Source organism: Notechis scutatus, chromosome 2, assembly GCF_049901735.1.
Source record: "Notechis scutatus isolate UNSWTSFEM ecotype Mainland chromosome 2, rNotScu1.2, whole genome shotgun sequence".
In the NCBI taxonomy this organism is placed as follows: domain Eukaryota; kingdom Metazoa; phylum Chordata; class Lepidosauria; order Squamata; family Elapidae; genus Notechis; species Notechis scutatus.
This window is the reverse complement of record NC_142010.1, coordinates 101,524,460-101,537,480: the sequence shown is the minus strand read 5'-3', so window position 1 is coordinate 101,537,480 and position 13,021 is coordinate 101,524,460. Positions and strand designations below refer to the sequence as shown.

The 13,021-nt window shown below is 39.2% G+C and overlaps 1 protein-coding gene across 4 annotated transcripts in view; it reads left to right on the top strand.

Annotated features, from left to right (window-relative positions):
* PKN1 (protein kinase N1) overlaps positions 1-10,607 on the top strand; it is an 83,993-nt gene extending 73,386 nt beyond the window's left edge. For 2 of the 4 annotated variants that reach the window (XM_087955603.1, XM_026676930.2), the window contains exons 14-22: positions 199-274; positions 2,600-2,691; positions 2,920-3,096; positions 3,371-3,433; positions 4,116-4,192; positions 4,770-4,912; positions 5,499-5,606; positions 5,891-5,971; positions 6,668-10,607. In XM_087955603.1, coding sequence (XP_087811729.1) covers positions 199-274; positions 2,600-2,691; positions 2,920-3,096; positions 3,371-3,433; positions 4,116-4,192; positions 4,770-4,912; positions 5,499-5,606; positions 5,891-5,971; positions 6,668-6,871 — 1,021 coding nt within the window. In that variant the 3' untranslated portion in view covers positions 6,872-10,607. Of the gene's footprint in view, positions 1-195; positions 275-2,599; positions 2,692-2,919; positions 3,097-3,370; positions 3,434-4,115; positions 4,193-4,769; positions 4,913-5,498; positions 5,607-5,890; positions 5,972-6,667 lie in introns of all 4 variants that reach the window. The other 2 variants (XM_026676931.2, XM_026676928.2) reach the window with 1 other exon arrangement.
* Positions 10,608-13,021: the final 2,414 nt, after the last annotated feature.

Genomic DNA, 13,021 nt, shown 5'->3' with positions numbered 1-13,021 from the left:
CTTCAGTGGTCATTGTGGCTAAGGAATTCTAAAGTCCACAAATTGGGAAGGTGATATTCATAGGAAAAAAGAATGCCCAGAGCTAAATTGTTGACTTTCTTTAACAACTTTATTTCTGTATAAGGATTTGTGTATGTGTGTTGTGGTAGAGGTGGCGGTAAGGAGCCATCCCTGACTTGCTCTTTTATTTCATAGCAGCCATCTGAGAAAAAAACCTCTCACTATGGATGACTTCAATTTTGTAGCTGTGCTAGGTCGTGGGCACTTTGGCAAAGTGAGTATTGCATGCCCCCCTCGCAGTTTTTCCCAGTATCTCTCTTTCTGAGTAAAAAAAATCTGCCTCCATCTTGATGGAAGCAGAAGCATCAATTAGTAGCAGAGTGAGAGTAAACACAGGGTGGAATGCTGCAGTCCTGGTTCCTTTCATTGTTAATACATGTTATTGTTAAGAAACAAAATAAAAGAGAGATAGAATGAAACAACTCAATTTTTAAACTTAGCATTAAACCTTGACCACACAGAAAAATTAATTAATCTTTCCATTATATCAAAAAAGAACAAATTCCTAAACAGAGAGCAACCAACTAATACCAGCTCAAGATTATGAATCCAGATACTACATTTGATCTTAGTCAAAAATTCTTGGAAGCACTGTCTTTTTCTATCATAAATGAGTAATACACACACACACACACACACACACACACACACACACACACACACACTGATAAAGCACAGGACAGTTAAAGCCCCTATTATTATACTTTTTTACATTAAGAAGATTTAATGCATGGTTCTTATAAAAAACATTCTTAATAATTTATCATGTTGTTAAGCAGAAAGTGGAGGAGGCTATGGGAGGCCCCAAGGAATGGGGGAAGCTTTGGGAGGCCCAGGGCCCATTGGCACACAGAAACCTTCTGTGGGCTAGGAGGCATCGGGCAGTCCAGGGACTATAGTGCATATGAAGCTACCACAGTCCTGCAGGCCTTCAAATTGTTCTCCACCCAGCCGTGCGTGGGAGCCCTTAGCCATTTCCAGGGCTACTGGGACGTATAAAGCTGCTGTAGCCCTGGACCTGCTCCCCTTCTAACAGTGTGTGGGAGCCTCAGCTGGCTCTTGGGGCTACCAGCACACATGAAGCTGCCACTGCCCTAGAGGCCTTGCCCTGCTCTCCATCCAGTCACCCAGCACTCAACTTAACCTTTCATTTTTCAGAAGCTTTTGACAGACACACCAGCCAATGGGAGGGATGGGTCTTCCTACAGAGGCGGCCTCATGCCATTCTATAAATGGGTGCTATTCTTGTAAACCTTTGGGACTCAAATCAGGGATCTCCAACCATGGCAACTTTAAGATTTGTGGACTTCAATTCCCAGAATTCCCCAGCCAGTCATGCTTGCCTGGAAATTCGGGAGTTGAAGTCCACAAGTCTTAAAGTTGCCATGGTTGGAAACCTCTGCATTAGGAGGCTCTCTCTTAAGGAGGATTAAGTATCATCAGAATAGTGCCCATTTTGTGTGCTGCTTGAAGCCAGGACTCTCAGTGCTGAGAATTTTTACGCACCATGACTCAGTTGTCAGCATGCCACTTTATATTGCAAAGGTCATAAACGTGTGTTACCATTTTGCTTTAAAGGTCATAAAAATGTCAGTTTGAAGTGAATTGTATTATGAGGCTTTCATGTTTTTTGAAAATTACTTCAAGAGGTTCTCCAGGCTACAAAAATGATCTACATCGGGGTGTCAAATCTGCTCGCATCACGGGCCATATCATGACATATCGTGATGTTTTTTGCCTTCGTGGAGCTGGGGTGGGCGTGGCCTGCCTGGACTGTATCTGCCCTGTGGGCTGCCAGTTTGACAGGCCTGATCTACATAAACCATCTAATTCTGTATATATTCTTCCAGTGTAACCTCAGCATTACAAACTTGAGAGTATATTTTTAAAAACAGTTTATTAGATCAGAATCATATACTTTGTTCTGGACATTCTAATGGTAGAATTGATGCTCTTTGGTTGTTGTCATTTAATGAACATTGTGTATCAAATGCATAAAAGGAGTTAAGTTCCAATTTAATTGGCATAATAGATTTATGCAGTTCCAATATAGGTTCTCTTACATATGTTCTAAAAGCTCCTAAACTTTATTTTCCAACTATTTTAGGTGTTTTATTTTTTCCTGAAGCATGTTCAGTCATATGGCTCCAAATATATGCCTTAAATATAGCCAAATCAACCATTATGTTTTTAGAATGTTTATTTTTTAAAAAAATTAAGTCATATTTTATTGGTTTTCAGTTAATCCTTTCATAATATATACTGTATGTATCCTGGAAAAATAGGATGACATCATTTTTTTTACAATAAATGTTGGTGTTACCAAAATAAGATCAATTATTGTAGTAGAACTTATATTACATTTATATGCCTGCTCAAAATCAAAATACTAAAAAACAATCAAGCTGGGAACAAACCTGATGCAGAGCTGAAAGGTATTTTTTTCTCTGTGAGCCTCCTTTGCATTTCCTGACCACTATTCCTAGTCATCGATCAACATCATAACTAACAACTTTGCTTCTCTTCATCTTTTATATAGGTGTTGTTATCTGAGTTACGCCGAACAAAAGAACTGTTCGCTATTAAGGCCTTAAAGAAAGGGGATATTGTTGCAAGAGACGAAGTAGAGAGGTGAGTTAACTGGGAGTTAGAAATGGAAAAGGTAAAGGTAAATATGCCCAAACAAATATATAATCATAATATAAACTGCTCATGTGTGCAAGTCTGTCAAGTTCTGTTCTTTTGAATGATATGTAGTTGTGCACCATGGCAATTAGGAAAGTGATAGTTAACATGGCTGAGGATTGAATTGCACATGGCTGTCTCCCATCCTGATAATAGTTTTCCCCTTCTTCCTAGCCTGATGTGTGAGAAGCGGATTTTTGAGATTGTGACCCAAGCACGGCATCCTTTCCTAGTGAACCTTTTTGCCTGTTTCCAGACACCTCAGCATGTCTGTTTTGTCATGGAGTACACAGCAGGTGGTGACCTCATGATGCACATACACACCGATGTTTTCTCAGAGCCACGTGCAACGTAAGTGCCACATCAGAGAGAAGACAGACCTTACAGTAGAAAAATGCAGCTAAAGAGTTCCTGAAAGGATCTTGTTGGGTGCCATTTTAAATGTTGCTATCCTTCCAATATACTGAGAGCAGATTTAGGTTTTGGTTTTCAGTCCTATTTATTTGTTATATCATAATTAACTCTTAGATCACAGCTCCCACAAATGGGAATCATTGTTGGCTACCAGAATAGAGCTGGCATTACCTGTGCTGGCAGCGTTTTCACAATCTGCTGTCACCTTCAGGTTTTATGCTGCTTGTGTTGTCCTGGGGCTGCAGTTTCTTCATGACCACAAGATAGTTTATAGGTAAGTATCACTATTAAAGCAGTTCCATATATTCTCTTTCTTTCCTAGTTTTTTTTTTTTTTTTTTGCATCCTGCTACTGACAGAGTTGGAAAGTAAAATGTCATATGATTGCAATAACTTATGATGTCTGCAGTCATTAAGCAAATCACCTGTTGTTATTAAACATGATGTCATGTTATTGTTTTGTGACTTCCTGCCAGCTTTCCTATTGACTTTGCTTTTTGGAAGCTAACTGTGAAGGTCATCAGTGGCCATCAATGATTCCAAGACACTTTAATTATTGTAAATATGCACTGATTGTCAAATGCCCAAATTACAATCACATGACTCCGGGTACATTGTGATAGCTACAAGCATGAGGACTAGTCTCCTTTTTCAATGTGGTCATAACTTTGGTTGCTTAATGAGCAGTCAGTAAGGAAGAACAAATTACATATTAATTTCCAACTCTTTTCAAATGAGTAACTACATTCAGTTAGCAAGGATAAATGTTGTTCATACCATTTCTCCTAAGGATAACTTTTGAAATGTAGTAATGTCTTTAGATTCTGCCACAAAGAGCTAAGGTTATAATGGAGGATTCCGTGTAAAATGTTTGCCTTAGTAACTCCATTGTGGCAGTAGGTAATCATTCCTGCAAAATAAGTAGTTATTTTATTGAAAAGTTTCCTTATCCTTCAGGGATCTGAAGCTGGATAACTTACTATTGGACAAAGAAGGCTTTGTGAAAATTGCAGATTTTGGCCTCTGCAAAGAAGGTGATTTTGGGGATGGGATAATTGTCTCCAAAGTTGGCGTGAATGTTTTAAATAAAATGAAAACATAGTATGTCTCTCGGAATTATACTTTCTTGATTAGCAGAAGCTGATCTGCAGCTGCTCCCAAAAAACTTAGTTGTCAGTTGGGGAGAGCAGAGACTGCAAAAGAGGCGAGAGAAGCATCTATTTTGCCAAGATTTTTTGTACAGTCACCATGCATGTATGTGGTAGTCTTATGATATACAAAAATATAAAAGTTAGCAGTGAGTGTTGGGGAAAGTCCCTATTCAGGGGTGTTTCTAAGGGTTGTGTTCAATAACATTAAAAAATCTCAAATGTAACCAGGTGACTAAGTGCTGTACCATTTTACCTGTGTGTGAGATGCATTAAGGGGTGGGATGGGACTTCAGTTGCTAAGTTGTATTCACCGTTCACCCTCCTCCCCTTGTCTGTGGACAATCCTTTTCCTACTTCAGAACTTTCTATGAAGATTTCAAAATTCTTGTTCTTCTCTACACTTTTGTTGAAGATTGTTGCTGAAGTCATATTTTTAATACAGCTTTCCTTTGTTTGCCAGGAATGGGCTATGCTGACCGTACCAGCACATTCTGTGGGACACCAGAGTTTTTGGCTCCTGAAGTGCTTACAGACACCTCCTACACAAGAGCAGTCGATTGGTGGGGCTTGGGGGTCCTTATCTATGAGATGCTAGTAGGTGAGGTAAGTCACCCTTATATAATTATGGAAAACAGCAAGTGGGTCAGAAAGGGATTTTTGGACTAGATAGCAGTAGCAATAGCACTTAGACTTATATACTGCTTCACAGTGCTTTACAACCCTCTCTAAGCGGTTTACAGAATCAGCATATGGTCCCCAACAATCTGGTCCTCATTTTATCCACCTCGGAAGGATGGAATGCTGAGTCAACCTTGATGCTTGGAAGTGGAACTTTATATCCTGTTTGAAGTATGCTATTAAAACATTAAGGGAAAAATAAACTAAGTGGTGCGTTTTAAACGTGTGGCATTACAGGTAGAAATGTTTCACGGGGGGCTTGATATTGGAGGCTATAATATTTGTTATCTTGGGCAACTTCCAAGTGTGTGGTCTCCAGACTCTCAAAATTCCCCAGGAAGCATGGCTATTGCTTAAACTCAAGTCTGGAAACTATCCAGTTTGGGAGATACTGATCCAGTTTCTTAAGTTTTTCTGGGAATCCAGGATTGGTGAGGACGGATGGAATTGGTTCTGAGAATGATGGAGGAACCCAGACTGACATTGGATTCTGTCTCAATTGATGTTGTAGTCCCCATTCCCAGGAGATGATGAAGAAGAAGTATTTGACAGCATTGTCAATGACGAAGTGCGCTATCCCCGTTTTCTTTCCACAGAGGCAATTGGAATCATGCGCCGGGTGAGTGCCTCTTGCTTCAGCTGTAATTTCACCAGGACTAAAACTAGAGAGCAGATTCTTCTAATGGGGTTGCAGCATTAGGAGAATGCTGGGAGGGAGTCTTGAACAACATGGACATGGGTTTAGCTGCAATGTTTCTATCCCTGACATTAGGTTTGGGGTAGGCAGGAAAACTTAAAACACAAGATACTTAAAATACTGTTCTAGGCTAGGGGGAGAAAGTGGTGGATGAGAATCATTTTGTCTGCCCATGTTGATTTGATGTTGATAACCTCTTTATTCAGCTGCTGCGTCGGAATCCAGAAAGGCGCTTGGGGTCTAGTGAGCGCGATGCAGAGGATGTGAAGAAGCACCCATTTTTCAGAGTCAGTACTTTGTTCCTTTTCTATTCTTTCTTCAGATTGTTAGTTATGGACTCTTTCAAAGAAAGCTCTGCGCTGTCTTCTAGACTGAAACTATCCATTGTGACCATCCTTCACTAGGGCTATATTAGAGCAACCAAGACAGTGTTCCTTTGTGCCTTCTTAGAGAAGGACACTATGTTGTAGCATAAAAAGCAGGTCCCTTATGTCTGTTTTAAAAGGCAGAGAAATTTTAATCGATCAAAATTTCATATATCTGATCACACGGATGCCAGTTTGTGAATGCTTATGCTATATATAGTATATAAAAAAGCAGTCTTGTTGCACCCAAAACACTTTCAATGTCTGTGGACAGTTTCTCTTTTCCTAAAGTGGAAAATTCCCTGCACTATTTCTGCATCTAAAATCTATAGCTCAAATGAAGTACAGCTCAAATGAAGTACAGCACAAATGAATGGCCACCAAATACGGATTTTGAAAAGAAAGCTTCTTGCTCTGAAATGGGTGGTTTTTATTGTTAATTATTGCTGTAGGCTTCATATACTTCCAGCATCTTGTAGCTTATTTTGTGTACTCTTCTTGCTTCAGGTAAAGGACTTGTGGTGTGTTATTTATTTATATAATTTCCTTTTCTGGTTAATATTAACAATCATCTCAAAGAAGTCAGAGTTCTTACTTTTGTTTTTCCCCTGTACACAGAGCATTGAATGGGAAGCTTTGCTGGCTCGTAAGATCAAACCACCTTTTGTGCCAGTAATTAAGGGCCGTGAAGACATCAGCAACTTTGATGAGGAGTTTACCGCTGAAGCAGCTGTGCTGACACCACCCCGTGAATCACGGCCCCTCACCCAAAAGGAACAGGATGCCTTCAAAGATTTTGACTATGTCTCCAGTGTCTGCTAGCTCCAGAAGTGAGGGCAAGGAGATTTCCTCAACACTGGCAGCTCAGTGAGGCAGAATTCTGTTCCTCCATTGACTCAAAGACACTTCCTAATACTGCCTGCTAGCCCCAGAAGCGAAACTCAGAAAAAACCCAATCACATTGCTAACATAATGTGGAATGAGTAGTGTTCACCAATGTATGCCTGCTCTGGGATTAGAAGGGAAAATTCCAGTAATATTTCTGCATTGCGTGGAACGCAGTATAATTCATCCAGAAGGTTGGGCACCTGCTGGCTCAAAGGGAAGGGAAGAAAGAGAAAGAAAGAAAGACTGACAGTCAAATATAACTATGTCAGCCTGCATCTTCATGAAACTGTTATTTGTCTACAATGATTCCCAAACTTTCTAGTGGAACAAGCAAAACTATTATTAGGAATCTACCAGTACTGGAGATGCTGAAGTCAAAGGGCCATTCTGTGCCCTAACATACTGTTGTGAAGGATTTTTAAAAACCATATTGTGAAAAAAGTGGGGTTCCCTTTCTGATATTATTTGCTGAAATTTACTTCAAATTCTAACCCAGAAGGGAAAACTGAATCTCATTCTGCATCACAGCTTTCTGTCAGTATTTAGTTAGCTGTGCACAAACTCTCTTGGGTCAATTTTGAACCAATTCTGTAATTCTGGGCTTTCTTGACAACCATTTGCAAAAAGCTCTCTTGTTTTTTTCTCCCCTCAAGAATTAACTCCAGGTTCATAAGATAGACATATGTACCATTAGTGTATGTGTGTAAATTATTATCTTACCGTTCCTGGGAATTCACAGGCTTTGTACCCATCCCATAGTGGTGGCTAGGGCAGAAGGGTTCTTAAAAGTCCTAACTCCCATACTCTGAACTAAATTGTTTGGGTATTGGTGAACATCTAGGTCTAGATGGGAAATAATTGCATTAAAATAATTGCAAGAAACAATCAAGAAAATAGTGGCACCAAGTGAAAAAATACATGTGATTCTGGTCACCAAATTATAGTAATTTAATGAAAATTACATCGCACTTGAACAGTGTAAGAACCTATATACCTGCATCTGCACAGCTAGTTTTCAGTTAAGTGGCCAACAAAACATACATGCAAAGGCTCATTTAATATTTTAAACTGGAGAAGGATTTCTCAGGACAAAATACTTGATTCAGTGAGGGGATATACTTGATTATACAGCAAAATCATTGTGGATTTCAGAGCAAAATGAATTCAAATCCATCATTTGGAAATAATGATCCAATTGTTTTGTTTCCATTTTATATCCCAGTTTTCTTGGAGATCTGTATACTATTATTCCAAGAGAGAATATCGGATCTCAGGAGAAAAAGTGGTTGAGACTCTGGATGATTTCAGACAGATAACAGACCTTTACAATAAAAAAGTCTAGCTATTTTAGTTTATTTTTTGTAATAGATTTTTTGTAGTTAAAGAGAAGAAGAGAGATGAAGAGTTAGAAAACAGAGGAAAGTTATAAATGAACAGCAAGTACATCAGAGCATGAAATGAAATACACAAATAAGACAGAGGAATAGGTTTGTATAACTCTGTAGACTCTGTATTGCTAATTTTTTAGTTTTATCAACAATTTTGCCTCTAGTATTCCTAACTTTCACTAGTGACAATATACTTGTGCTTGCCCCAGTAAGAAGATATACTGTACAGGGCTAGATAGTTTTGAGTTATAGCTCTGGCAATTAAAATATTCATGAAGAAAGAGGCAATGAGAAAGGAGAAGGTCTTTGCGGTGTGTCTAATGAAAACACATTTTTTTCAAAATGCAACATCTTTTATTATAATTGTCCACATTAAAATAACTTCATTAGGTTCGTTCTGCATCAGGATCACTTGTCCTACAGAATGATTGGTTGCCTTTCTCCAGCCCGCATTGGGAAGTATTCTACTTTTTATTAATATGATTTACTTCCTTACAGATGACCTGAAATTTTGGAATGCAGATATAGAGGAGCATAAATGGCAATATCTCAAGTGCGGTACATTATCTTTTTTTTAAATAGTAAGTTGTGCCTAGTATTACAAGTTATGCCTGGGGTAAAAACATTTTTAGAGGTCACTGCTGTCACTTTGTGTAGAAGGATTGCAAAAATATGTCCTTTTAAAATACATTCAGTGAAGAGATTAGAACCAACCTGCCATTTTTAAGAAAGGCAAGTATTATTTGTTACATAAAATGGGACAGAACTTTTATATCTTTTTTCTCTCTCAAAGATGATTTTTAAGTCTCATTTAGTCCTGTACCAGAATTGAAATATTGGAACGGGCAATAATTTTCATTTAAAGAAAGCAACAAAGGTTCCTTCTAGACGTTAATCACTATTTCAGAAAAGTAGAAGCATGGATTTGCTACTTTATTTTACATGGCAAGGAAAAGGCACAGTTATCTATTTGGAAGGATTAAGAATGAGGCTTAGAAAGCATATTTGTGATTTATTTAAGGGGTTTAAGGTTTTAATTTTTGTTTGCTCCTTCTGTACCTGTGTTACATTACCAGAAGTGAATTGCACATATCTGGACAACCACTAGATAGCAGCAAAAAGATGCAGAAAACTTGATTGTAGCAGTCATCTGGATTTTTTGCAGCTCAAATATGGCAGACCACTAGTTGCTTTTTTTTTAATCACCAGAAAAGATGGATGCATTCATTATTTTTAATTGCAGCAAAGCCTGCTTTAAAATCAGAACTTCAGGTTTCAGTCCTCCATTATGGAGACAGTCCCGGTGCAATCTAGATCACAGAAATTGCACAGCATTGCAACATGAATTCTGAAGAACAGCCTTTATTAGCAGAAAGGGTTTTAACTTCCTGTGTGCCTCCTTTTCTGCCTTTTAGATCTTTTCCAAGGCATGTCCAATCTTAGTAGCTATGTGAATTTGTGCTAAGAGACACTATCATGCTAAAACTGTCTTGTTTATTAAGTTTCCTTTATTAATGTTACTACCTCTGTTGCCTGACCAGAACCGCACTGTGTTATAAAGCCTGAGTTTTAAACTGAGTTTTATACATTTCAATACAAATGTATTGACTTTATCAAAATATTGGAAAACATTGAAAAAAAAATCCTTTATCTGAACAATGCCATTCATCATTCAAGAGGTAGGGTATGTGCAGGGTATTCTATCCTTCCTTCAGATTAGATTCATAGTCCCCAGACCCACAGTCTTAGTTCACAGTCTTGGCGTTTTAAGTAAAGTTGGGCAGCAGAGGGGAAATTAACATGAGTTTCCGTAAGAAAGAATGTAGTCTGCTGGATGCAGAGTATAAGACCAAATTCCTAAGTTTTAAGACTAGAGAGTAAATGTGTGCATTACAATAAAGTGCAAATAGTTTTCCAGGAAAGTTGTTGAATTAGGTGCTCATTCTCCTTTATTGCCTTGTTACAAAATAAATACCTTGTTTATAATGCATATCCTTGTACTAGATGAACAGTGACTGCAAAAAGGTGACCTTATGACTCTAGACAGAGATCCAATTACTGTGAAATTACTTCATATTAGTCTGGATTGTCTTTTATATAACATTTGTTTTTGCAACATTGAAGCCAGTGGAACTAAATCATAAATTGTGGCAAGTTTGCCTTTTCCCACTAGATTTTGTAGCCTCATTACTACACTGTTAACTTAAAGATAAGTTTCCATAATGCCATTGGATGTATGGGGAATCTGCACGAAGAAATATAAATTCCCTATCAGTGCTTGATTGGATCCAGTTTGGCAGCACCAGTTAATTTGTCTTTCAAAACTAGGGAAATTATCTCTTTCTTATGGAGGGAGGAAAGACGTGGTTTTGGAGCAAAGATAAGATGACTGTTTCAACTACAGGGATAGATAAAGCATATCCCTGTATTAAGAAACTAGTACAAACCTTCCTCTGAAACACCAGCTCTTACTATGGAGGGATAACCAAAGTTGCTCTTGTGAAAGTTTTCATAATAGTTTCATATTCATTTCTTCTTCCACTTAATGTTCTGTATTCTTTACAATTTAAGTACAAGTAGTCTTTGTTGAGCTACCACAAGTGGCTGCTAAGTGAAACTGACTATACTGATGACTTCATTTCATCTTTTGTTTGCTTTACAGACCTCCAAGGATTGATTGTAAAATTACTTTTTCATCACAGTAGTAGCTGCAAACAATCACTAAACAAGGCAGTCACTACCTGTAGAGGGTAGCTGAAATAAATGCTGAATCCATAGACAGGTAGCTCAATTTACAACTGTTTGTTTGGTGATCCAAGTTACAATGACATTGAAAAAAATGACTTCTGACGGGTCCTTGCACTTATGACTCTCCCACCATCCCCATGGTGATCATAATTCAGGCACTCTGCAACTGGCATGTGTTTAGATGGCTGCAGCATGATGGGGTCATGTGATCACCATTTGTGACCTTCCCAGCTGGCTTCCAACAAGCAAAGTCAATGGGGGAAGCCAGATTTATTTAACATCCACCTTGCTTAGCAATAGAAATTATGGTCTTGAGTGTGGTTGTATATTGAGGGCTGCCTGTAGAGATTGATACCCAAGTTTGAAATAATAAATTAGTATTTCTCCACAGCAAAGACCTTTAATTTATTAATCCACACCCTCCTATATTGATACCTATATTGTATGACATTATGATGTGGCCGCTATCAGTAATAACTGCACAGCACCAATTATGAGTCTTTATTGCACCGGATTGTGATTTGTGAGAGGAATATACTATCTATATTTAGCTATTGGGAAGAGCTATTGAAATGTCTATGTAGATAAGTCTTTATCACCTTGCCTTTTACCGAAATGACCTCCAATCAAGAGATTGTGGTGGGGTTTATGCTGCAATTCAGAATGCATTTTCCTGAGTGTAAATCAGACTGAGTAGAGACATTGAAGATTAGATTTTTAGCAATCTACCCTATTTGGTTTAGCTTTCAATCTGCTTGAAGCGAGACAGCTAGCAAGATTCCTCCTCTACTTTTGCTGGCCCTTTTTATGTATGTATTGAGACTACAAAGCCAGCCATTAGTAAGACAGGAGGGGGAATCATTCAGCCCAATTGCGTCTTACCGCTTCTTACATTCATATCCCACCTTCAGTGGCTCACAAGGTCATAAAGAGACCACCTTTATTTTTTTCCAGAAACAAACCTGGGTTGGCCGGGGCTGAAACGAAAGGACTAGCCCTAAGTCACTCAGTGCGTTTTTCTGAGTTCCACACCTTAAACCAAATTGATCTTTTGAGGTATGACATGATAAAGTATTGTACACATCTGGCAATAAGGTAAGTTCCAGATAAAAGAATAAGCAGTAATGCTGAAAGCAATTACGGGGTGTGCATGTGCGTGTGTGTGTAAAAAACAAATGCTTTTGGTGTGAAACATTTGAGGGAGGCTTAGGAGGGCTGGTTGCAAGGAGCTGGAAAGCATCTCTAAAAGCAGGTTGTATTGAAAGCGGTCAGGAAGGAAAGAGGATTACTTGCCGCACCGCTTCACTTAAGAGCTATTTTTGATATATAATAAAATATATAGCTTCGATTCTCAATTTCGCCTGGCCCTTCCGGGAACATTGAGGCTCCCGGAAATTTACTGGCGGGAGTTTAAGAGCGATATTGCTGCAGCCCTAGATTGCGGCGAAGCTCGCCTCAACATCTTCCGGCCTGTGAAATTCAACGAGTCGTAGCTGACGAGACCTTCGTGGGAACGCACGTGCTTCTAAACCCTATGGAGGCGCTCACAGAAGCGGCACGTAGTACAAGGCGCACCATTTTTCCACCTTTTTACCGCTCAGCTGCTGCAACAAACAGCTGTAGCTTACCGCCACCTCTTGACCCTACAGCATTGCGGACCTGCCCTTCCTGCAAAGGTAACGCGCCCTCCCCTGGCGCTCCGCTGGTTCTCGAGGCGGGGCTCCCGACGGGTTTCCTTTCTGCTCAGGCGGGTACTTGTTTCGCGTTTTCGCCTTCCCGTCTGACCTACGGACTTAGCTACGCCTTTGCCTCTCAAGGACCCTAAACTGAGATGGCTGCAGCTGTATATAAATTATAATGGAACCGCTTCGGGGATTGTTGACAACGCCAGGAATTGGGCAGCTGCAGCATCACGTCGTCGAGACCGAAGTCCAGCGTTCAGTCCTAA